Source organism: Myotis brandtii, unplaced genomic scaffold, assembly GCF_000412655.1.
Source record: "Myotis brandtii unplaced genomic scaffold, ASM41265v1 scaffold174, whole genome shotgun sequence".
In the NCBI taxonomy this organism is placed as follows: Eukaryota; Metazoa; Chordata; class Mammalia; order Chiroptera; family Vespertilionidae; genus Myotis; species Myotis brandtii.
This window is the reverse complement of record NW_005356437.1, coordinates 2,463,634-2,488,752: the sequence shown is the minus strand read 5'-3', so window position 1 is coordinate 2,488,752 and position 25,119 is coordinate 2,463,634. Positions and strand designations below refer to the sequence as shown.

General features: G+C 34.2%; 2 protein-coding genes across 3 annotated transcripts in view; one reads left to right on the top strand and one right to left on the bottom strand.

Annotated features, from left to right (window-relative positions):
- RB1 (retinoblastoma 1) overlaps nt 1–25,119 on the top strand; it is a 218,450-nt gene that overhangs the window by 148,380 nt on the left and 44,951 nt on the right. The window lies entirely within an intron of this gene.
- Nucleotides 13,863–16,137, bottom strand: LPAR6 (lysophosphatidic acid receptor 6). Its single transcript, XM_005863214.2, has one exon. The coding sequence runs from the start codon at nt 15,478–15,480 to the stop codon at nt 14,446–14,448; it is 1,035 nt and encodes a 344-aa protein (XP_005863276.1). The 5' UTR covers nt 15,481–16,137; the 3' UTR covers nt 13,863–14,445.

Genomic DNA, 25,119 nt, shown 5'->3' with positions numbered 1-25,119 from the left:
TTTTCGACACTATTGAAATTGCTCTTCCCCTCTCTCGTCAATCCATGTCTATGGTCTTTAAGATAACTTGTTATGTAAAATTATTTATTTATCTAAGATGCACCTACACTGAATTTATCTGAAAAATAAAAAAATTCAAATGTTCACAAAAATTGTAAATGGAAGATTATAAGAGAGGGTTTCGCGTGCCAGCAAAAGTTACTGGCATGCCATGTTTGGCACGCGTGCCAGGGGTTGCCCACCCCTGTTCTAGGTTGTGGCTTGAGGTTCAGTATTTCTAACAAGTGCCCAGATGATTCTCATGGTGCTAGCCTGTGGACCACTCTTTAGAGTAGTCAGTTTCTGGGTGATTGTAAAGCCCTTACATTATGGGGCTTTAATATGAAATACTCTGTTGGCCCTTTACACTAACTCTGCAAAGTAGAAGGTATAGATATGATTCCAGTTTTGCCTATGAGAAAAGAGAAATGCAGAATACCTATAAAGTACTCCTGTCATTGTATCACCTTATTTCTGTTAAGTCATTCACACTGTTTTTATCACCACTATAACATCTAGTAAAGCATGTGGGACAGTATAAAAGACAACAATATAAATAGTAAGTTGATTTTATTCTAAGTGAAAAAATATATATGTATTTTTTATCTTGAGTAGCAAGGTAAGTATTTTGCCTAAGGGCTAATTAATGATAGGAAGGGGAACAAGTACCATTTGTTAACCAGCTCCTTTTTGCAGTGCACTAACTCTACTGGTATAATGTATTTCTCAAGAATAAAAGATTAAAAGAATACTTTCTAGAAAAAGAGCAAACTGTATTTTAAAAGGAAGTGCTAATGTGCATAATGTGTGTAGTCATTCATACAACTTTCAGAAGTAAGATTTTAACATAAGTATTTTTAGAATATATAATGTTTAGGGTTGATGAAATTGGATATTTGGATCATCTTTCAAGGAGATTGAAGGGAGACATGAGAATGAGATGAAATGGAAAACGAGTCTCTTTCCATAAACTGAAATGTTAGAACTGAGCTTTCTCTCTGTTTTTAATGAAAGATTCCAGCTAAATTCTTCTATAAGATTCTCTCTGTTTTTAATGAAAGATTCCAGCTAAATTCTATAAGCAAAAACACATGCCCTAACCGGTTTGGCTCAGTGGATAGAGCGTTGGCTTGTGGACTGGGGGTTCCTGGGTTGGATTCCGGTCAAGGACATGGACCTTGGTTGCAGGCACATCCCCAGTAGGAGGTGTGTAGGAGGCAGCTGATCGATGTTTCTCTCTCATCGATGTTTCTAACTCTCTATCCCTCTCCCTTCCTCTCTGTAAAAGATTAATAAAATATATTTTTAAAAAAACAAATAAAGAAACCTTCCTCTCTGTAAAAGATTAATAAAATATATTTTTTAAAAAACAAATAAAGAAAAAAAACACACATAAAGCCTGAGAAGTGAAAATAAAAGAAGGCAATATCTTAGAAATAAAATTTTTGATAGTGACCTTGTGTTCTACTAATTTAGAATTAAAAATATGGATATGCAGAAAAGTACAAACAATAACATAAGGATAAGAACTTAGCTTACAGAAATATTCACTGAAATGTGAAGAGATAATTGCTTTTTAAAGGACTAAGAATATAAGCTCAATTTAATAAGATAACTGTAACTTCAAAATTATTAAGGATAAATGAAGCAATAGTGATTTTTATGTGGTTCCTCGTATGTTAAAAAACAAACAGAAAATCCAAAGAAACTGAGATAGTCATTATGAATTAATGCAGTCTTGTATTAACTAGTTACGTGAGGTTGAGTTCTTCATCCAGATCTATTTATGGTTTTAAACATAAAATCTTTCTGAGGTCTAAACCTTTGCTTCCGTGCCTTCTTGTCTTGAACCCCATGTGATTCCTCAGTATATTCTTTTGTTTAAGCATTTTTCTCCTTCTTTAATCTTTAGAACACTCTGACACATGAGAAATTGCTAGAGTTCACTGTGGAGGAGAAGTATTTATGACTTGTCCATTCATGTCTCCTAACCGCATTCCCTTTGTCCATACTATACATTTTCCTTGTTCATGAATTTGCACAGGGACTAAAGACATTCAGGAATGGTGAAAAAATCCAACTCAGAAATGTCCCTTAGTAGCCCATAGAAACTTGCTTTAGGAAGCAATGCTTGTAAAAAGCTATCACTGGTTCCTGCTTGGAATCCTTCCTGGCCATCATACAGACCAGCATAAGAATGACTCTTGATTATGCATATGACATTTCAATGTAGAAATCATAATAATTAATATTTTTGCAGGTGTGCTGTTATAGGCACTGTTAAAAGTGCTGAATGGGTTAACTTACTTACTTTACACAACCCTGTGAAATCTATGCTATCATTATCACCATTTCACAGATAAAACTGAGGCACCAAGAAATATAGAAAGTTTCCCTTATTCACAAAGCTAAGTTGATGACAAAGCCAGAATTTTAACTCAGGCTATCTAGAGACTGCCCTTAACCTTTGTGCTGCCTCTTGGGGTGTTTATTCGTTTACTGTTGGGTATATGAACTGTTGTGATTAGTTTCTTTATTCATGTTTTCTCTGTGTTTGTATCTTTCTCTTTATGTCACTGTGCTGTGGCAGAAGGAGCCTGGGCTTTGGAGTCACCAGGTCTCATTTAATCTTCACAGAAGTAAACATTGCTAACTCTATTTTAAAGATAAGGAAAGCTGAGGTTCAAAGGTATAAATATGAACAAGTTATGTCTCTGTATCTCAGGTTTTGTCTGTAAAAATGAGGATAATAATACTTTCCAGAGTTGTAAGGAATAAACGAACATTTATGGCTTCTTTTCAAGTCTCTGAACTGTCACAACCTAGTTTTAATATCCCCATGAATGTTCTGTGTTTTTATCAATTTACTTACTGGTTCTTAATATTTTCCACTATTGCCAGAAATGACCAAATATCAAAAGCATTTTTGGTATCTTCCTGTAAGTGCTAGATTTAGAATATGATAAGGAAATGTAGAATAGGAAACAGCTGGATTTGTTTCTCTTTTAAAGAAATCTTTTCTATTTTTGGTAAGTTTCAGTGTTTCTTACGTTCAGTAAATATAACATAATTTCTCTTGAAGATTTTGATTATACTTTTAAAGAATCCTTCAGAGACTAACATAAATCTGTCTTGCTCTCTTTTAAGTTCATTTTTTGGAGTTTAATATCTGGTCATTTTTATCTTGATTAAAAATAATAACTACTTATTATTTTTATTAATATCTGGTCATTGTACTTAATCTTTCCATGTCTAAGATAATTTAACTGTCTAAAAGGTTTTTTGTTGACTTTGTAAGTAATGCTGGGTTTTATTATTTTGTCATTTCAGTTTTTTCTTTTAAACATTAAAATGAGAATGTGGAAAAATAAAATGACTTATCTGTTACTAATTATTGAGTCATAAACAAAAATGAAAATTGGGGTTCCTAATCCAAAACCAAACTCTTTAAAATATAAACTGTTCTTGAAAAATACAAACTTTTGCATTATCCCTGTAATAGACATATTGGATACTTTTATTAACACTATGTACTTTTAGACCAGGGTCTAACTCACATATTTAAACAAGGTCTTCTAAAAGTAGACTTTTCTATAGTTCAGTTGCAAGTGAAGAATAAATGGCCTGGATGGATGGAGATGGGTAAAAATTGCCATGATAGTGAAAAAATGATATCTCTGACTTTTGTAATTATTTGTCTAGTAACAACTCTATAATCTCTTCTAGACAAACTATTTATACATGTCCTTTTCTATTTTTTAATACATGTCCATTTTTTCCCCCTTGAGTAGCTAAGATTATTGAATTACATGTGTTTCGGTCTAACAAAGTCTTATAGGGCCACAACACAAAGTATAGCAATTTTTGCCTAGCCATTTTGAAACTAGTTATTTTGGTCATCAGCAAAAATTACATATGGGGCACGTAGGCCAAAAGGTATAATTTTTTTAGTGCAGTGTTTTAAGTAATATCCTATATAAGAAAGGCTAATATCCAAATTGTCCCCACGGGCAGGAGTTTGACCTACCCAGAGTTAGACGTGTGCTGACCACCATTTTTTTTTTAAAGAAAACTAACTTTAAGGTTATGTTCATAATATAAGGATTTCCTTTGTTTTTTTTGTGTGTGTTTTTTTTCTCCTTCTGTCTGGGATTTGCTTTGTTTTGATGAAAAGGCCTGCTATTTTTTAAGATCAGTAAAAGGTTTATGTATTATAATTTTTTTATGTAACTTAGATGTGCAGTTGCTTTAAAATATAGAGTATTTCTGGTTGAGAATAGTAAAGTGACCACATACCTTTACCTATTTTCCTTCCCTAAACCTCTAAAAAAGTTATAGAAAAGAAAAAAAACAACACATGGATTGAAATCCAGCAGTACTGAGACTCTGAAATGTAAAACTATGGAGGGAATTTGAGGTATTGATTCAGTTTTGAGAATAAAAAGGAAATGAGGAGTCTATTGATGGATACAGCAAAGTAAAGAAAACTACAGCTCTGAACACACCCAGGAAAGGGCTCTAGTGGAAGTGGGAGACAGTCTCCAAGGCCAAAGTAGCAGGTACAGAGAGTAGGGCAGTAATCAGGAGAGTTCTCTAAAGTGCCAGTGGCTCTCAAACTTTAGCATTTATCAGAAGCACTTGGAGGCCTTGTTAAAACACAGTTAAAACTTCTGGGGCCAATCCTGAACTTTCTGGGGGAGAGCCCAAAATGTGCATTGCCAGCATTTGTCCAGGTCATTCTGATATGCTAATCTGGCACCTACATTTGACAATTGTAGATTTGAGATCTATTGGTGCATGAAACACCTGGGCCAGTCCCCCACTTATCATTGTGCCAGCCTATAAGAATTAGGAAAATATGTCTCCTTCCATACTAATGAATTTGAAAAAGATGCCCCTCTGGACACATGTGCCCTAGGCTTGGTATACGGAGTTTAGGCTGAAGCCTTATGTTCTTGTGCAGTGTACAAACTATACAAATATATGCCTGGCTCCAATCCAACTTTTGCGTATGTGCACACAGGGCTATGGCTTTGTGCTGTGCCTGCAAAAGAAGCAGAATAGAAATTAAGGAAATCCAGATTTCTATCACAGACTTGAAGAAAAAGGGAGAAAAAAAAGGTAATTCTGCTTAAGAAGGAAATGCCACAGACTATTGCACTGCTAAGTTTATTGCCCTTATTTTGGTATTTTGGGACACCTCATTTCAATATCTATTCATCCTCAAAAGAAGGACCAGAAAAAATGGAGGAGAGAAAATAATGATTAAAAAACATATCAGGAGAAAAAATTTCAAAACTATTGAAAGCCAGAAGACCAGATGGAGAGGACCATAATACCAAGCAAGATGAATGAATGGATACATCTTGGTGAGAATTCAAAATTTCAAAGGTGCCCTAACCGGTTTGGCTCAGTGGATAAAGCGTCAGCCTGCGGACTGAAAGGTCCCAGGTTTGATTCCGGTCAAGAGCATGTACCTTGGTTGCAGGCACATCCCCAGTAGGAGGTGTGCAGGAGGCAGCTGATTGATGTTTCTCTCTCATCAATGTTTCTAACTCTCTATCCCTCTCCCTTCCTCTCTGTAAAAAATCAATAAAATATACATATATATTTTTAAAATTTCAAAGGTAATGAGAAAATTAACATCTTTTAGAGAGAACAAGAAAGTTATTTGCAGGGAAATAAGATCCAGATCAGCATCAGTTTTTATCTAGACTTATTTATCTGACCCACACTGTCAACATGAAGGTAAAATGAAACAATTTTCCGGCATGCAAGGACCAAGAAAGTTTATCTCTTGACTGCCCTTTTTGAAATAGAATAACTAGAGGATATGCTTTAGCAATATAAAAAAGAAACCCAAGAGAGGAGATATCACAGAATCTAAAAAAAAAAAAAAGAGTGAAACTGTCAAAGGAGTACAAAGAGAAAAAAATGGGAAAAATCCTAGGATTCACCAGGCCTAGAAAATAATTGTTCCAAAAGAGAAGTCAATTCCATAAAGGTCTTCAAGAACAAAGTGGTTTCTTTTAACAACGTATCACCTCGTCTAAATGGTGGGGATTCAACAGGTATAGTTTAAAATTAATAAATCAAGTAATAAGTTATGGTGATGACTATAGTAATTGAATTCTTGTACGAGAGTAATATTGGTAAAAGAAAATTTGCCTTTTAACCTTGGGCTTTGGAATAATTAAAAGAACCATAGGTTTGGTAATACAAAAGGCAAACTTTGTGTGTAGGTATAGGACATTTATTAAACTACATTGATAAAGACCCAGAGTAGATACTCTATAAGTAAATAGATATTAGTTATTTAAAATTAATCTTTTTCTGGCAGGAAAGTAATATATAATTTGCTTTTAACTCTAAGCTCCTTCCTTCCAATCTTTATGCTCTCTATTTCAATCCTATAGGTATGTTAGGTGCTGTAGAGAACACAAATAAATACAAAACATAATCCCTTTCTTCAAGGAGCTTCAGGTATCTAGTAAGGAAGATAAAACATAGCCCGGGCAAAAAAATAAAACAAACAAAACAAATAAACAAAAAACTAACAAAGGCATTAAAGAACTGCAAAATAAGTAACACAGACAGTGTTATCGAAGTTTTTGTTTAGGAGTTGAACTGGGTCTTGTAGGATGAAAAGGGAAGAGGAGCAAAGTGAGCTTTGTTGACTGGGATAGGGAGAGGGGTGAGTAGTGTGAGTAGTATATTATGTACCTAAATGTCTAGAGCAGCGGTTTTCAACCTGTGGGTCGCGACCCCTTTGGCGGTCGAACAACCCTTTCACAGGGGTCACCTAAGACCATCCTACATATCAGATATTTACATTACAATTCATAACAGTAGCAACATTACAGTTATGAAGTAGCAACGAAAATAATTTTATGGTTGGGTCACAACATGAGGAACTGTATTTAAAGGGCCAGAAGGTTGAGAACCACTGGCTAGAGTCAAGAAAGTGAGAGTTGTGGCCACAGGACAAGTAACAGACCATCCTGGAGTAGAGGTTTCTTGTTTGGGAGATAAGAGAAAACAAAATATTGGGTAGGTTGGGGTAAGATTTTGGTGAAATTTGAACTTTGAAACTGGACTTTTCCCTTCAGGTTATGGATAATCTGACAGCTTTTAAAACTGGACATTAATCAGTACAAGGTGATTTAAATAGTGAATCTAGTTGAGCTGTCTTGCATGGGTTGAAGGGAAGAAAGTAGGAAGCAGGCCGAGTTAAGGAATGATTGCAGTAGTCCCAATATAACATGGCAACAGTGGTGAAAAAATGGTTACTAAAAGAAAGGAATGATGAAAATTATAACTGACAAGAATGAGAAACTAGGATATAAGGCATGACATGGACCTTACATAATATCTAGTTCAAAACTCATAGTTAAAGATGCAGAGGTCAACATAAAAAGGTTAAATGACTTAACTAAAGCTATATTACTTTGTAGCAAAGCCCTGACTAGAACTCATGTCCATCCTATATAATTAAAGCCTAATATGCTAAGTGTCTGGTCATCCGGTCGTTTGTTCAACCAATCAAAGCGTAATATGCTAATGATATGTTAAGGCCATTCAACTGCTCACTGTGACGTGCACTGACCACCAGAGGGTAGACACTCCGACTGGTAGGTTAGCTTGCTGTGGGGGTCCGGCCGATCAGGACTGAGCGAGATGGGCTGGACATGCCCTGGAGTCCTCCCGCGGTCCCTCCCCAGCTGGCCAACCTTCCGCGTCCCTCGCCGGCCCCGATAGTGCACTGGTGGGGTCCCTTGGCCTGGCCTTCACCCTCTCACAATCCGGGACCCCTCCGGGGGTGTCAGAGAGCAGTTTTCAGCCTGATCCTACAGGCCAGGCCGAGGGACCCCATTGGTACATAAATTTGTGCACTGGGTCTCTAGTCTTTTAATAGAACTTTAAGGTTTATTCATTCAGCAGGTAATTATCAAAACTTATTATGTGCCAGGCACTAATAAAGATGCATATGTAGGGTTTTATTTTTTATTTACTTTTATTTCTTACCATTGTTGGCTTTAGTTTTTGACTATGTAAGACAGGAGGTAGCACACACAGACCACAGCCAGCCATCTGTTTTTATAAGTAGTTTTATTGGAACACAGCCACATTCATTGTTTATGTATTATTCATGGCTGCTTTTGTACTACAATGCAGAATTGAGAAATTGCAATAGGATGGTATATCCTATAGGCCTAAAATATTTACTATCTGATCCTTAAAGAAAATGTTTTCTGATTCCTGATGTACAACATTAGCATGATTTCCAAAGTTTTACACTCGGTTGAGAGTTATTTCTTTCAGTATCTCTTCTACACCATTTCCCGCCCCTATAACCTTATTTTTTGGTTTATTGATTTTATGTTTCTGTTAGTAAAATGAGTAGATATATGTATGTTTTCTTGTTTTGTCTTTTTCTTACACAAAGTTAGCATACTACATGTGTTCTTTTATGCTTTGTTTTTTCATTTAACCATACTTTCTGCGTATCAATTCTTGGAGAGCTTTCTCATTCTTTATTATAGCTACACTAGAGGCCTGATGCATGAAATTCATGCAAGGGGCTCAGTCCTTGCAGCCCCGGCTGCCTTGGCTGGCCCTCACAGCCCTCCGACTTCATCCAGAAGGTCATCTGGAAGGATGTCCGAAGGTTGTTTGGCTGTCCGGTCTAATTAGCATATTGGCTCTTTATTATATAGGATAGCAGTACAATGTGCATATGCACTACAATTTATTCTATCCTTAGACAAGACATCTGGGTAGTTTCCAATTTTTACCATTTCAAATAATGCTGCACCTTGTACATATGTATTTTTATATTATTAAAAGTGTGTCTTCAGGGTAAATACCAAAAAATGAGAATGCTAGGTTAAATAGTGAGTGTGTGTGTGTGTGTGTGTGTGTGTGTGTGTGTGTGTGTGTGTGTGTTAGATATTGCCAAATTTCCAGTCATAAGGATTATATCATTTTGTATTCCCACCATCAATATATGAAGGAACTAGTTTCTCCACAAGGGCTACTGGCTTAATTGTGCTAAGTAATGACATTAAAATATCCTTCCCAGCCCTGGCCAATGTAGTTCATTCAATTTGGATGGGCATCTCCCTTTTACCAAAAAATTGCTGGTTCAATTCCCAGTCAGGGCACATGCCTGGGTTGCAGGCTCAATCCCAGGAAGGGGCGGTGCAGGAGGCAGCCAACTGATTTTCACTCTCACGTCAATGTGTGTTTCTCTCTCTCTCTTCCTTCCTCTCTAAAAATCAGTAAAAAAATAATTTTTAAAAAATCCTTTCCATCTATCATTACCATCATTTCAAAAAAAGACACGCTATCTTAATAAGAAAGGATGTAATCAAAATAAAGGATAAGAACAGCTCTTTTAATTTAAATTGCATAAATATAACTCTTATTGTGGTTCTTTTTTACAATATATTTTATTGGTTTTTTTACAGAGAGGAAGGGAGAGGGATAGAGAGTTAGAAACATCGCTGAGAGAGAAACATTGATCAGCTGCCTCCTGCACACCCCGTACTGGGGATGTGCCCGCAACCAAGGTACATGCCCTTGACCGGAATTGAACCTGGGACCCCTCAGTCTGCGGGCCGACGCTCTATCCACTGAGCCAAACCGGTTAGGGCCTTTTTTACTTTTTGCTGAAGACAAATGCATCTCTTCCCTGTAATCAGAGGGATCATTTTAGAATTTTAAACCTGATCATTTCTCTGCTTTTACTTGAAAGCCTTCAGGACTTTCTACAACAACTCAGATCTTAACATGGCTTTATCATGGCCTATAAGTACATGTATGATCTCAATCTTACATCTCCAGCTACTTTGGCTCTGTTTTAATCCTTTCAGTACACCAAGTTCTCTGTCACAGGGCCTTTGCATGTGGTACTTCCCTTGCCACCTTAAAGAAATAGACATGTCAAAAAATAATAAAACTAAAACCACAAAAAACCCAAGTTCTTATCCTGGCTTTACTTTAACTTGTTATGTGACCCTGTGCAAGTTACTTACCCTTTTAGTTCTTCCGTTTCCTCAGCCTAAGTAAGGTGAGGTAGTTGTTTCAGGCGACTTCTAGGCTCTTTCAGTTCTAAATGGTGAATTTACCAGAAGTCATTTGGATAGGAAGATAATAGAACTCTGCACATTCACCCTATAGGTATTAACTGTAACTTGGCTGTAAGTATATTATACATATTTGTCTTTTATTCATAATATTTACTTAACCTTTAATTATTTTCAAAAACTACTTGAGTGAATTTCTAAAGTAAAGCAGGTTTTGAGTTTGAAAACTAATTATTAAACTCATTAGTTGTCTCTACTTCTGGGGTCCTGTCTTTTGGATTCTGTTTTTGCCACTGCCATTGCACAAAGTGATGAAAGAAATACTTTTGTACCCTGTTAAGCAGTTATTGAAGTAAATATTTTTGAGAGAGGGAAGAAAGGGGAAGGCTTCGTAGAGAAGTTTGCCTGGAATTAATTTTGTATTCTCTTATTATTCTGATCTATTGCCCTATTTAAATGATATTCTTTGTACTTTTATAAAATTGTCAAAAATGCATAGCAGACATCAGGTAAAAAAGCTGAGGAAAGATAAAGTAGAAATTTGAGAATTAGTGGTTTTAGGATTATGTATATATTGATCTCTGGAAAATTTTGCTAATTAAATATTGTTGGTTATTAAATATTTGGGTTGATTTAAATATGTTCTGTGTCATTAGGTCTGTCCATTAGTCCTTTTTAACTTGGAACTTATTTCTTAGAATTCATATTATAAATAGATAAACTTGTTCTCAGGCCAGCTGATGAAAAGAGCTTTTTAAAAAACAATTTACCTTGGGACTACCTTCATGTACTAATAAGCACTGTTTATAAAATTTTCTTTATAAAAATTCACAACTGAATAAACAACCACACTAGGTCACATCTTTCTTCTTTTGTGACAAATGGTTAGATTGGCATGTAGGCACTAAAGTAGTTTGGATGTTGGGATGTAGTAAAGATTCTGCTAGGCAATAGTAACATAATATATTGACAAAAGATCAGGTCACCTGGTTCATCAGAGGTCCAGAATTGCAGGACCAAAAAACTATTGCTCCTGTCTCTTCTTAGCGTCATACCATTCATAAATTAAATGTTTCTCGGTTGGGGAGATCAAGTTTGCTAATGTTCCATTTTGTATTTTCTATTCCTCAACTGAATGACTAATTTTTTTAAATACCAATATCTATAATTGGGATTTATACCTCAAATTTGCTTTTAGTATTTTGAATGTAGAATATAAAGTCAAAACTCCTTGATAAAATAGTATCTTCAGTTTCTTTAAATTTTCTGTTGGATAAATTATGTACAATGCATATATTTTCATACATTCTTTTGGTAAACTAGTTACTTGTATTTTCTCAGAAAAGGTAATTTCTATGTTCAGAACTAATCATTAGGGGTCTGGAAAGCTGTTTTCCACAACTCAGAAATGTCCTCATCTTACTTCTATTCCTTTGAAGGGAGTTAATGTGGAGAGGAAGATTAGTTAAATAATCTTTTATAAAAATGTTGAGAACAGTGGGCACCATTTTTGGGGGGGAAGGAGGGCTTGGTACTGTCACTTTAAGGAAACAAAAAGTAAATTCTCAGTTTTATTAATATAAGTTTTCTGGGTAAAGGAGAAACAGAAAGGAATATATAATTTACCTTCAAGTGCAACTCTAACAAAGGAAAATAACTGTAATACTCCTTCCATCCCTGTAGGTAAGGTTTGCCCAGAATTTGAAGTTCTCAATGTGAAACATAATACTTGTTATGTTACGTATTTCTTTGTGAAGAATCTTACAAAACTTTTGATTCGTCTTTCTGTTGACAAGAGGGCAATAAAAATTTCACCACTGAGTGCAGTAATAACATCTGATAACTATTTTGCTTGTGTTTTTTGTTGTTTTCTTTTAATCATCACCTGAGGACACATTTTGATTGATTTTTAGAGAGGGAGGAAAAAGGGGAAAGAAACATCTATTGACTGTCTCCTGTATGCACCTTGACCAAGAATCGAACTTGCAAGCCTAGTCAGGAATTGAACTTGCAATCTTTTGGTGTATGGAATGATGCTCCAACCAACTGAGTCACCTGGCCACGGCTAATTGGCTTGCATTTTAAAGTAATAGCTATGCTTTAAGATCTTGCTATCTTGCTCACAGATCTTTAATCTAAGGAAAGTTCTGAGAAATCTGTTAACAAACTACCACCTCTTTCTTCCACATCAGTAAGTTATTAGTTGCTTTTCAACTCAAAAATATACAGAGTGGGGTAAAAATAGGTTTACAGTTGTATGTATAAAAAATAATCCAATAATTACTACTAATAATATAAGAATAAACTCTGTTTCGTGCACTCACAACTCTAAACTTACTTTTGCCCCACTCTCTATAGTTAGTGCTAAATGTGTTTGTTTTCCAAAGCATGATATCAAATAAAGGTACTTTGGAGTCAATTAAAGAAAACATGTTTACAGCATATATCCTTTCTTTTGGGCTATAAAGGACCATGCTTAATTTCTTCCGTAGCCGTTTTGTTTGTTTGTTTAATAATTTGTTCTCCTTCTAAAGCAAGGGTGAGGAACCACTTTTCTGCCAAAGGCCATTTGGATATCTATAACATCATTTTGGGGCCATACAAAATTACCAATTTAAAAATTAGCCTGCTATTTTTGGTCAAATATTTAATTAACTCACCCCTAATGGCCTTGGCAGGGCCAGACCAAATGATTTCTTGGGCTTTGTCTTGCTGATATTCCCCACCCTGATCTAAAGGAAACCATGGTTCCCTAAAGAAAATCCCTTCCTTCCCCGTTATTTCATTGAAAAATGAGTTTACTTCTCTAGAAAATGACTATTATTCCTCTGAAATCATTGCATCACAAACCCAGAGAAGAGCAAAAAATCAAGTTAAAATCTTCAGAGTATTTGTCCAAGGTTGTATTCTTGAAAGAGGAAGATGTAAAAATCAGATAGGTTGAATGTTGAATTGAAATTATGTGCCTTACTTTCAAATAAAAATATATATATATTTTAGTTAACTTTGGAGAACTGCTTGATGTAAAAATCAGATAGGTTGAATGTTGAATTGAAATTAATTATGTGCCTTATTTTCAAATAAAAAAATATATATATTTTAGTTAACTTTGGAGAACTGCTTGGATTTGAAAATAAAGATATGTTGGGAAAAGAAACAGTTTCAGTGTAGTTGGTGTATCATATCTAAATTATAGCTCAAAGCAGTACCTTTTTTATATTTACTGAAATGAAAATGTAGTTATATTTAGTTATTTGGCTCTTTAGTTTTACTTCTTTTTATATAAGGAACTATGTCCTTACTTCATGAATTATTTTGACATACAGTAACATTTTAGCAACTTGAAATAATATTTTTAGCTATTCTTTATTTGGCTTTGATCAAAAGATGGAAGGGAAATAACACACAAATTGATTACTTTTTAAGTGCCAAATATTGTATTTTACTATCTTACTATTTATGGTGCTTCATTAACCTAAAATACTTAAAATACAAGTTATTTAGTATGACATAAATATACCTTGAAAATGTACCTTCAGTAGAATTTTATTTTTTAAACATTTATTTAGCAAAATAACATTTAATTAGTTTTCTCCTCAATTTTAACATCACATAACATTTGAAATTGGGTGCCAGTAAAGCAAGAAAATGGATCAAATAGTAATTTTAAAGCATGCTGTACTTCATAGTTAGATAGCATCTGCTTTTTATGAATTGCATGCAAATACAAAATCCTTAATGTTATCTTTAAGTGTAACTGCTCAAGATCCTCAAATAGTATCTATTATTCTACGGAAGTCATTTTTAGCTACTTTTTGGAAAAATACTCCAAAAACACTTATTATTTTAAATTACCCTCTGTTCTCATTTATGTTATTATAGTATAAGAAACATGATTAGTAGTTTCAATTTAGATGAAACAAATTAGATATATGTTGAATAAAATATCACTTAAACAAAACATTTAATATTTGTAAATCACTTAGTATAAAATTACTAAAAACTTCAAAGACAGTACAGATGCTCACCACATGATTTAAATCATAATCACTTTTAGACTTTGAACAACTTTTTAAGGGATTTTTTTAATGAAGAGGAAGGTACAAATCAAAAATGGCTAAGAAAAATAAATTGGAGTGTATACAAGAATAGAATACATTTGAATGCTTAACACATTGAATACAACTTTTTTTAATACTAAAAACTTTAAAATGTCCACATGCTCATTTTCTTTTTGAGGTTCAAGAAAACTTTTCACAGTTGAAGGAACTTGGAGGTTCTGTCCCAGTGAAGTTCCAGTGGTTTTATTCCAGGCAGCTTATATTGTAGATTCACTGTCAAATATCTTAGTTTTTAAGGTTTCTAGGTTATGATGAATAAAGTTTTCTGTGCCTTGAACTTCAGAGCATCTTGAGTCATTTCTCCTAGTAGACCAGTTTTTCATTTTTATAGAATTCTGAATTGTGTCTGACGTGAAGTAGTAAACTATTGGGTCAAAGCAGCAGTTTGAAACAGCAATGCAGAGAGTGATTGGGTACATGGTCCTTACTGCTGTCACTGCTGAGCAGTTAACAAATATCTGTGTTCTCATAAGAGAATATAAAATAAGGTTAATATTATAAGGCACAAAACAGAAACAAAATATGACCAAATGTACAAAAATCATTCTTAAAACTTTAGTTTTGTTTATTTTACTTCTACTTAGGGTAATAGGTTTATTTAAAGTTCTTAGCACCATACTAGAACAAGTTACATTTAAAATTAGAGGAATAAAGAATCCAACTATTTCAATGAAAATTACAATCCGTGAGAGATAAGTTTTCCATGTGTCATCAGGAAAATTTTCAAAGCAGGCTTCTGAGGTATTGTTACCCCGAGAGTGGGTAGACTGAAAAAAAACTGCTGGTGCACTTCCTCCCATCACAGTTAACCACACAGCAATGCAAACGATTTTTGCATTTCGTTTGGTTCTTAGGGTCTTTGACTTAAATGGGTAGACAATTGCCAGAAATCGATCTACACTAATGCAGGTTAAGAACAGAATGCTTCCATACATGTTGGTATAAAACAGCATCACTGAAATTTTACAAAGTAAATCTCCAAATGGCCAATTCCGTGTTGCAAAGTAAAAAATCCTGAAGGGTAGAGTAAAAACGAAAAGCAAGTCTGACATTGCCAAGTTAATCATGTAAGTTGTAGTTTCATTTCGCACTTTGAGGGTACAAATGAAAATGTATATGGCAACACAGTTGGATATTAACCCAAGCACAAACACCATACTAAACATGCACCCATACAAAGTGTACTTAAAGGAGTCATCATAGGAGCATTGGGAGCTGTTATTGCTTACCATTCTAAAGGCACGGTCAGCTTACTGTGTTGAAGTCCTTTGGGCAGCAGGCTCCTTTGGTATTCAGATTTTGACCACTTAAAAAAAACCCAGTGTATTTGCAAATTCTTCGGATCTTTGGGTGGTCTTACAAATATTTCCTTTCTCTCCAGAATCTCCAAAAGAAACATGAAATTTGTTGCTGTAAAGCTTGCACTTGGTTCCTCAACAGGAAAATAGTCTCATTTTCTAGTGTCCAAAAAATCTTTGAATCCAGGGCTTGTTAACCGATGAGCAACCTTTAAAAAATGCAGTCAGTGAAGCCAATCCATTGGATTGTAGATGGTAAAGAAACGCCGTGTTCTAAGATGAAATAAGTCGACTTGTCCGGCAAACTTGTATTTTAGTAGTCTGGATGATATTCCAAAATTCAGGTTTCTTTGTGCTCCAGAATGTTTAAGCTAAAGTTAGCAATTTTATTTTGCTTTTCAATGCAGACTTTCAGAGACTTAAACATTCACAATTTGGTCTCATTTACTTCTTGCTTTTTTAAAATGAAGTTTTCCTTTTTGTTATTCCGGTAGTGGATCCCAAGTGGTGGTAAACAGAAGAGTCTTTTAAATGCTCCGAAATAAATTCCTAAGCGTGTTCGCTCTTGCTGAACGAGGTCTTTTTCTCTGTTGCCAGCTGTATTGTGTGATGGACTTTCTCTGAAGTGAAAAATAAAGGCTTGCTAGATTTGTAATATGACATCACAGGAGGAAGAGGCTGGGCTTGGACAAAGAGAGGTTTCAGCCCAGTTTGTTTGCGGTTCTTTAATCTGGAAACGTGTCTGCTGAGGATATACCTGGGAGGCTTGTCACTGTTAAGCTGCGTCGTCTGGTCGTTAACTCTTTTTATGCGGAAATGCCTTCTAGGATGACCGCCTCTCGGGTTTTCTTTCTTTTCTTCCCTTTTATTCTTCTGGTAGTGATAATTGAAAGAGAGAGAAAATCAGTATTAAGCTTGTTTCTCTTGTTTGCTTTTGTGTTTAGGATATGACTTTTTTTTTTTAGAAATAAAATATATATGAGTATTTTAATTGAAATTGCTAGTGATATCTTAATAAAGCATTTTTTAAAACTATAATGACTGAAAGACAGCAATTTAATCTTCGGGTGTATAAAGGATTTGATTGAGAGACCAACAGTAGTTTTGCCACTCTTGGCTTCTGTTTTCCATAATTGTTCCTCAAGATTTAATTTAATTGGTATGATTGTGAATGGCTCCAATCCCAGATGTCTTCAGTTTTTGATAAACAATTTTCTAACATTCTTTGCTCTTTTCTATAAAATTGAATTAATATTTTAGGGCACTAGTTCTATTTTTAAATTACCACTTTCACTAAAGAATAAATTTAAAAATGTTTGTTTTGTGCAGTATTAATCTTGTGCACACATTAAATTGTATCTTTTCAAACGAATTTTATTTCATTCCCCCACTCCTCCCCTTTCCCTCTTAATATGACATTAACTATATTTTGGAATATGATTCAAATTTGTCTTCATGTAAAAGCTCCTATGAGTGGTTTCTCTATATATTTATATTTAAAGTCTATTCATTTTTTAAAGCCCAAAGAAATTGGAAGAAGAAAATATGTGTGATGGGGATAGTTGAATGTAGATGTTATTTTCTCAGGACTGAAGATATCACAACTACTGGACATACACGTTTTTCTTATTTTAAATTACCATTTTTCAGAAAAGGCTAGATACAGTTCTGTTTACTGTTGTTATTTTCTAGTTTGGTTCCATTTGGACTGAAACTCTTCCTTTTGATATGAATTAAGTAAATTTAGGGAATTTAAGAGCAATTTATTTTCCTTTATAAACTACTTAGCTAATTTAAAAATGTGTGAAAAAAATTAAAAATACTATGTTGCAGTAATATATTTTATGCTGATTTTGCACCTTTTTAATTTGAGCTACATTTTCATGCTCAGCAACTTTTGTTGTTTGTTGATAAATCCCTCTTGAATTGTAATCTATTTTTATTGTTTTGACTGAAAAATTTATAATCAAGTGAAAAAACATGAATATTACTTATAATCAATAAACTTAAAACTTTAAATGACTGAATATCTTTGTATGGCATTGGTATAGAAGAAGTAGTATATGTGTGCTCATATAGAAGCAGGAAACTGAATAAACAGTAATGAAAAAAGGAGTAGGTATTTAATAAGCTTGTATTCTCAAAAGAAAATCTTTTACAGTTTTTTTAGTAATCTACTTTCAAATCGATAATCTATTTTTTAGTCATTAAATATTAAATATTAGCAGTTATATACCCTGACCTTGTTTACTTCCACTTTCATTTTGAATATGGCATTTTCTCAAAGAATTAAAATTCTACATTAGATTATTCTTCCACATATTAATATTGTTATTCAACTGCTTATTTACTTAAATGTTCATTTGCAGTATTGTGTGTGTGTATGTGTTATTGGTGCTTAAAAATGGGTAGATTACTATTTGTTAAATTAAGCTTTTTGTTATTACAAGCTAACTCTTACATGATGCTTGAACCTTAGTAGATACTCATGTGTTTGTAATAAATGAATCATATAAATAAGTCGGAATTTTGTTATAAATTGTCTCTACTGAGGAAGAGCAATAGTAGAAGGGCTGTTTGTTTCAACAGGGAAGATTATTGAATGCTGTTTTTGTTTTTTGAGATATTTAATTAAGGGACCAAAGTGAAATTAGATACCTTGAAAAAATTTTAGGTTAAGATTTGAAAACTATAGTGTAGCTACTTACAAACAGAGTTAAATAAATCCAGGGAATTGAATATATTAATAGGTGGTGTTTTTGTATTTGATAGACTCAGACCAAACTGTTAATTTAATGTGAGATTAGTATATTTTTGAAGTTAAGTCTGAATCAATTTGTTTCTTGTATAGAATTTTTAGGGGGTATGATAACATACAGCTGATTTGAAATTTAGTGAATCTCATTATATAACTCATTACTTTCCAAATTTTAATTATATCAAGAAACCAGATAAATAACCAGCTAGCCTATAAAGTAGATGTTTTTATTAATCACTACAGTAATGGTATAAATCATTTAGTTGTAAACTAATTTTTATCAACTTGAGAAACAGTAGTATTCTGTTAATTAACCATTAGAAGTTTAAGGATTTGGGTAACTTCTGATTTCTTGACTAAATTTCTGCTATAACTGTGGCTTTGAAGAGACAAGAAATCTGATTTTGTTTATACCTGATTCAAAATAAGCTCATAATAATGTTTGTTGAATTAATAAATAAATGTTTATTGAATACCCACTATAGATAAATAAATGTATAAACTGGGATCCTTAGCCATTTTTATTTTCTTTAATATTTTATACTGGTTATTTATAGTCTTGATAGTATATGAGTTTTATTATAACCCCTCTTTTTTGGGACTAATACTGTTCACTCATCTGTAAGGTTATTATAATGCCTTATCTCCTTACTTCTAATCCAACCCATTTCCAGTTTCCTCCTGCCATTCTGTCACAGATCAACTCATGAATGAATCCACTAATTATTTATTTATTTATACTCTTCTTGCTTTCAAAAAGAATTTAAAGCAGATTATAATTTTAAAACTAAAAACAGATGGAACTAATAACATTTAAGATTTTAGGATTTTAGTGTATGTAAATAATACCTACATTTTAAAAATTTTAAAAGAAAGTCATTGTAGAACAGTTAAAAATTTAAATGAGAATTTTGGGAAAAACTATTCTTAAACATTAGTCATAGTCACTATTCTAAAATTATTTATTTTGAACACAATAAATGTTTCCAAAAAGCAAAAAAAAAAAAAAATTAAACACACATTCATAACACATTAGTAAAAGAATAAAAGCCAACAAGGATGGGAAGGGCAATGTGTAAAATGATGTTGTAAAAATCTAGGCTGCATTTGACACAAAACAGAAAAGGAAAACATAATGAATTATGTAGTTTTAATTCATTGAAATAAAACATTCCAGAGTGTCAAGGGAAAAACTTGTTTTCCTTTAATTCAGAAATATATTGTGAATCTTTACACATGAACTATTCAATGACCACTGTTGATTGTTTTCTACTAGCAGAACACATGCTATTTTTTATTGGCCCTCAATTCAAGAAAAGCAGTCAATGTCAAAGTGTGGTTCTGGGAAAACATACTTAATGGTAGATTAGCATGGTCTAATTATATGTGGCAATTTGGTTTAATGCCAGGCCAAGTTTGATAGTCTAGTGCAGTGGTTGGCAAACTCATTAGTAAACAGAGCCAAATATCAACAGTACAACCACTAACCACTGCACAGTGAGACTGCTGACTGACTGGCTCACTCAACTCCTGCATGAATCGTGCGCGCCCGGACCAACAACACCCCCCACTTCTAACGCCACTTCTTCAAAACAGACTCGCCCAGGCCGAAAACCGACTTCTGCGAATAGGCCACGAAGTTTCAATTGCACTGTACATGCGCGCCCGCATGTGGTATTTTGTGGAAGAGCCACACTCAAGGGGCCAAAGAGCCACATGTGGCTCGAGAGCCGCGGTTTGCCAACCACTGGTCTAGTGTAAAGACTCTCCACCTGAAAACCTTGAAATCTCTGAAACCCCTGTATACATTCCTCCAAGGTTTGGGTCCATGGCTTTGATGAGATTGTCAAATAAGACATGACTAAAAATAGTTAAGAAACCACAGTTCTAAAGAAATGGATTAGAAAATCCTGTAGACTATTTCTATGAAATATCTGGAAATTTCTGAAATATTTTGAAAGTTTCTCTATGGGTAGAAGAAATCTAGACTATAGTTGCTAGTGCAGATTCTTGGTTAATGAAGTAAGTAAGATAATTACATACATAATAAAATGTAAATCTATATTTTTTTATTTAAACAGGGAAGTGTGAAAGTGTTGTGAAAAGAACACAGGCAGAAAATTAGAGACACTTAATATACAATGACTTGACCTTTCTAAGTTTTTGCATCTTTGGCTGTAAAATGAGGGAGCTGGACTGCTCAAAGGTCCCTTCCTGCTTCTGTATCTGATTCTGATTCTTTGAATACTCTGAATGCTGAAGCTGCCAGTTTTTTGTTTGTTTTTTCACTCTTAGGGGTCACAAATCAAGGGGTCACCTTTCATTTTTTTGTATTTTAAGATACATATTTAATTTTGAAACCAGGTTGTGCAAGAAACATTCTTTGCTTAACCCAAGAGTTTCATAATATAGGAAGGAATTTGTTCATATTTTGTTATACTGTGAAGAGTAAACATTTTAAAAAGTGTTTATATTTCTATAGCATTCTTTTTAAAAAAATATATTTCTATTGATTTCAGAGAGGGAGAGGGAGATAGAAACATCAGTGATGAAAGAGAGACATTGACTGGCTGCTTCCTGCATGACCCCTACTGGGGATTGAGCCCGCAACCAGGGCATGTGCCCTTGACCAGAATCGAAGAGGAATTGATCAAAACTTTCAAGTAGTCTTTGATTAAAAATTTTTATGGCTATAATTGGGGTTGTACCTAAAATAACATTTAGGTACAACCCCAATTATGTGAGATAATGTGAAAAAAATTGGATGATAGAATATATGAAACTTAAGCTGAGTAAATTTGTTCAAATCCAAATGAAAGTGTGGAAAAGTAAGATTTTAAAATGTAACAAAAATTTTCAAAACTCTGTTTATTTTGAATGCAGCAAATGTTTGCCATGATGAGATGTGGCTCTTCAAGATTATTTTCCATCTCCAATTTATGCTAATGAAAAAAAGCCAAAGTTTTTTCATTTTGGAATCTTCTGAAGCCTGTTATGATAAATTTTCTGTTTAATTTTAGAATTGAACAGAACTTTTGCAGTTTGAGAAATGAACATTTGTAATTTATGTTGATATAATATATTTATTTTCTATAAAAAGATCTTTTGGCCTAAAAGAAAATTTATTCTAGAATCATGACTGCAAACAACCCTTTTTGTCACTCTTTACCCAAGTTCAAAGGGTTGATTGAACTAGTTTGTAGGGTTTCTAACAAAGTAAAAGTGGATGGGATTGATGATTGAAGTAGATTCAAGCCAAGAAGATAGTGGAAATTAAAAGGATCATGAATTTTGTTGTGTATAAGACTTAAAACTTGAGAAAATATGTTTTTCACTGCCAATACTTAAATTGTCTCTTCCTTTTTTTCTTCCTATCTCTGCCTGTTCCCCCTACCTTTTTATCTGCCTCTTGAAATTCTATCACATTTTTCTATGGAAACTTCTCAATCTCATCAATTTCTTTTTAGTACTTCCTCAGTATATACTTAGTTTGTCTTCCTTTTAAGACATATTCATGCAGCTCAATTATGATTTAAAAACAAAAAATAAATGCAACACAAAGTGTTAACAATAGATGTTTGTACAGAATAGCGATAAGCATGAACCAAGTCAGTTAAAGGGCCTCCAGGACTACATCAAAAGAAAAAGCTGCACAGCAAAAGAAACCATCAACAAAATGAAAAGGTAGCCCACTGTATGGAAGAACATATTTGGCAATAATATATCTGATAAGGGGTTAATATCCAAAATATATAAGGAATTCATACAACTTAACAAAAGGAAGACAAACAATCCAATTAAAAAATGGACAAAGGAGCTAAATAGATACTTCTCGAAAGTGCACATACAGATGGCCAAGAGACATATGAAAACATCCCCAAAGTCACTGATCATCAGAGAGCTGCAAATTAAAATGACAATGAAGTATCACCTCACACCTGTCAGAATGGCTACCATCAACAAATCAACAAAAGGCAAGTGCAGGCGAGGATGTGGAGAAAAGGGAACCCTAACACACTGCTGGTGAGAATGCAGACTCCTGCAGCCATTACGGAAAACAATATGGAGTTTCCACAAAAAATTAAATATAGAGCTGCCATTTGACCCAGTGATCCCACTTCTAGGAATATATCCTACGAAACCCAAAACACTAATCAGAAAGAATGTATGCACCCCTATGTTCATAGCAGCAGAATTTACATTCGCTACGACCTGGAAACAGCCCAAGTGCATTTCAGTAGATGAGTGAATAAAAAAAGCTGTGGTACAGCCTGGTCGGCATGACTCAGTAGTTGCACAGCAACTTATAAACCAGGTCATGGTTCAATTCCAGGTTGTGGTACATGCCCGGGTTGTGTTTATTTTCTGTTTAGTTTCCTTTGCCCTACGAGATGTATCTGTAAATATATTGCTGTGAGAGATGTCTGAGATTTTGCTGCCTATGGTTTTTCTAGGATTTTTATGTTTTCATGACTTATATTTAAGTCTTTTATCCATTTTGAGTTTATTCTTGTATGGTGTAAGTTGGTGGTCTACTTTCTTTTTTTGGTTATGTATCTGTCCAATTTTCCCAACACCATTTATTTAAGAGACTGTCTTGAATCCATTGTACGTTCTTGCCTCCTTTATCAATTATTAATTGAGCATAATGGGTTGATTTCTGGGGTTTCTGTTCTGTTGCATTGATCTATTAGCTGTTCTTGTGCCAGTACCAGGCTGTTTTGATTATGGTGGCTTTGTAGTATAATTGTATATCTTGTATTTTGATTCCTCTAACTTTGTTCTCCTTTCTCAAGATTGCTGTAGCTATTCAGGGTCTTTTTTGGTTCCATACAAATTTTTGGAGTATCTGTTTGAGATCTAATTTTATTTATTTGGGTCCTCTCTCTTTGTTTCTTGATGAGTCTGGCTAATGGTTTATCAATCTTGTTTATCTTTTCAAAGAACCAGCTCTTGGTTTCATTGATCTTTTCTATTGTTGTTGTTGTTGTTTGCTCTGTGCCATTTATTTGTGCTCTAATCTTTTCTTGATGAGCTGTTTAAAGGTTTATCCATTTTATTTACTATCTTTTCAAAGAATCAGCCCTTGGTTACATTGATCTTTTGTATTTTTTTTATACTCTATTTTATCTATTTCCACTGTGATCTTTAGTTTTTCCTTCTACTAACTTAGGGCTTACTTTGTTTTTTGTTTTTTTAAATTTTAGTTCTTTTCGTTGTAATGTTAGATTGTTTATTTGAGATTATTCTTGTTTCTTGCAACAAGCCTGTATTGCTATGAATTTTCCTTTTAGAGCTGCTTTGGCTGTGTCTCATAGATTTGGGGACTTTTTGTGACTGTTGTGTGTGGGGTTTTGTGTGTGTGTGTGTTTTATTTGTCTCACAATATCTTTTAATTTCTTCCCTTATCTCATTTTTTAAAATTTTTTTTATTTTATTGATTTTTTTACAGAGAGGAAGGACCTGGAACAGGGGTGGGCAAACTTTTTGACTCGAGGGCCACAATGGGTTCTTAAACTGGACCGGAGGGCCGGAACAAAAGCATGGATGGAGTGTTTGTGTGAACTAATATAAATTCAGAGTAAACATCATTACATAAAAAGGTACGGTCTTTTTTTTTTTTTTTTAGTTTTTTTCTTTTCAAACGGGCCGGATCTGGCCCGCGGGCAGTAGTTTGCCCACGGCTGATTTAGAGTCACTGTTTCCTTGTTAATTTTTTGTCAGGAATATCTATCCAGTAAAGTCAGTGGGGTGTTAAAGTTCCCTACTATGACTGTATTACTATCAATCTCTCCCTTAACATTCTCCAGAAGTTTTTTTTATAAACTTAAGTGCTCCTATATTGGGTGCATATATGTTTACCAGGGTTATATCCTCTTGTTGGATCTTTCCCTTTAGTATTATGTACTAACCTTTGTTGTCTCTTGTGATGGCCTTCATTTTGAAGTTTATTTTGTTAGATATGAGTATTGCTACCCCAGGTTTTTTTGTTATTGTTTTTTCATTTCCATTTTCATGGAAAATTTTTTCCATCCCTTCACTCTCATCCTGTGTAATTTTTTTGTTCTGAGGTGATTGTCTTGTAGATAGCATATAGTTGGGTTGTATAGTTATATCCATTCAGCTACCCTATGTCTTTTGAGTGGAGCATTACACCCATTTACATTTAATGTTATTAGTGATAGGTACTTATTTATTGCCATTTTAATTCCATATGCCTACGTTTCTCTCTCTATTTCTTTTTCTCATTACAGCAGTCCCTTTAGCATTTCTTGCAATGCTGGCATGGTGGTGATAAACTTCTTTAGCCTTTATTTATCTGGGAAGCTCTTTATTTCACCATATATTTTGAATGATAGCCTTGCTGGATATGGTAATCTTGGTCTCAGATCCTTAATTTCCATTACCTTGAGTACTTCAAGCCTGTATTCCCTTCTGGCCTGTAGAGTTTCTGATGATAAATCAAGTGTCCGACTTATGGGAACTACTTTGTAGGTAACAGTTTTTCTTTTCTCTTGCAGCTTTTACTAGTAAGATGTGGTGGGCTGTTTCTGTTTCCCGCGACCCGCATGGGAAAACGACAGGTTCTTGAGCGGAGGAGCTGGGGATTAAGAAATTAAAGAAAGACCAAGATGCAGAAATAGATTTTAAGCTGGGGCCAGGTGGGCGCCATCCTCTCTGATGGAGAGGCGGCAAAAGCGGGCTGAGCCACACAGCAGGTTTATTTTAAAGGCCTAGATTTACATATCTAGTTCCGCCCCTGCCTGATTAACATGTCCAGCCTTATTGGGGAAGCATGTTCCCAGGGCGTGGCT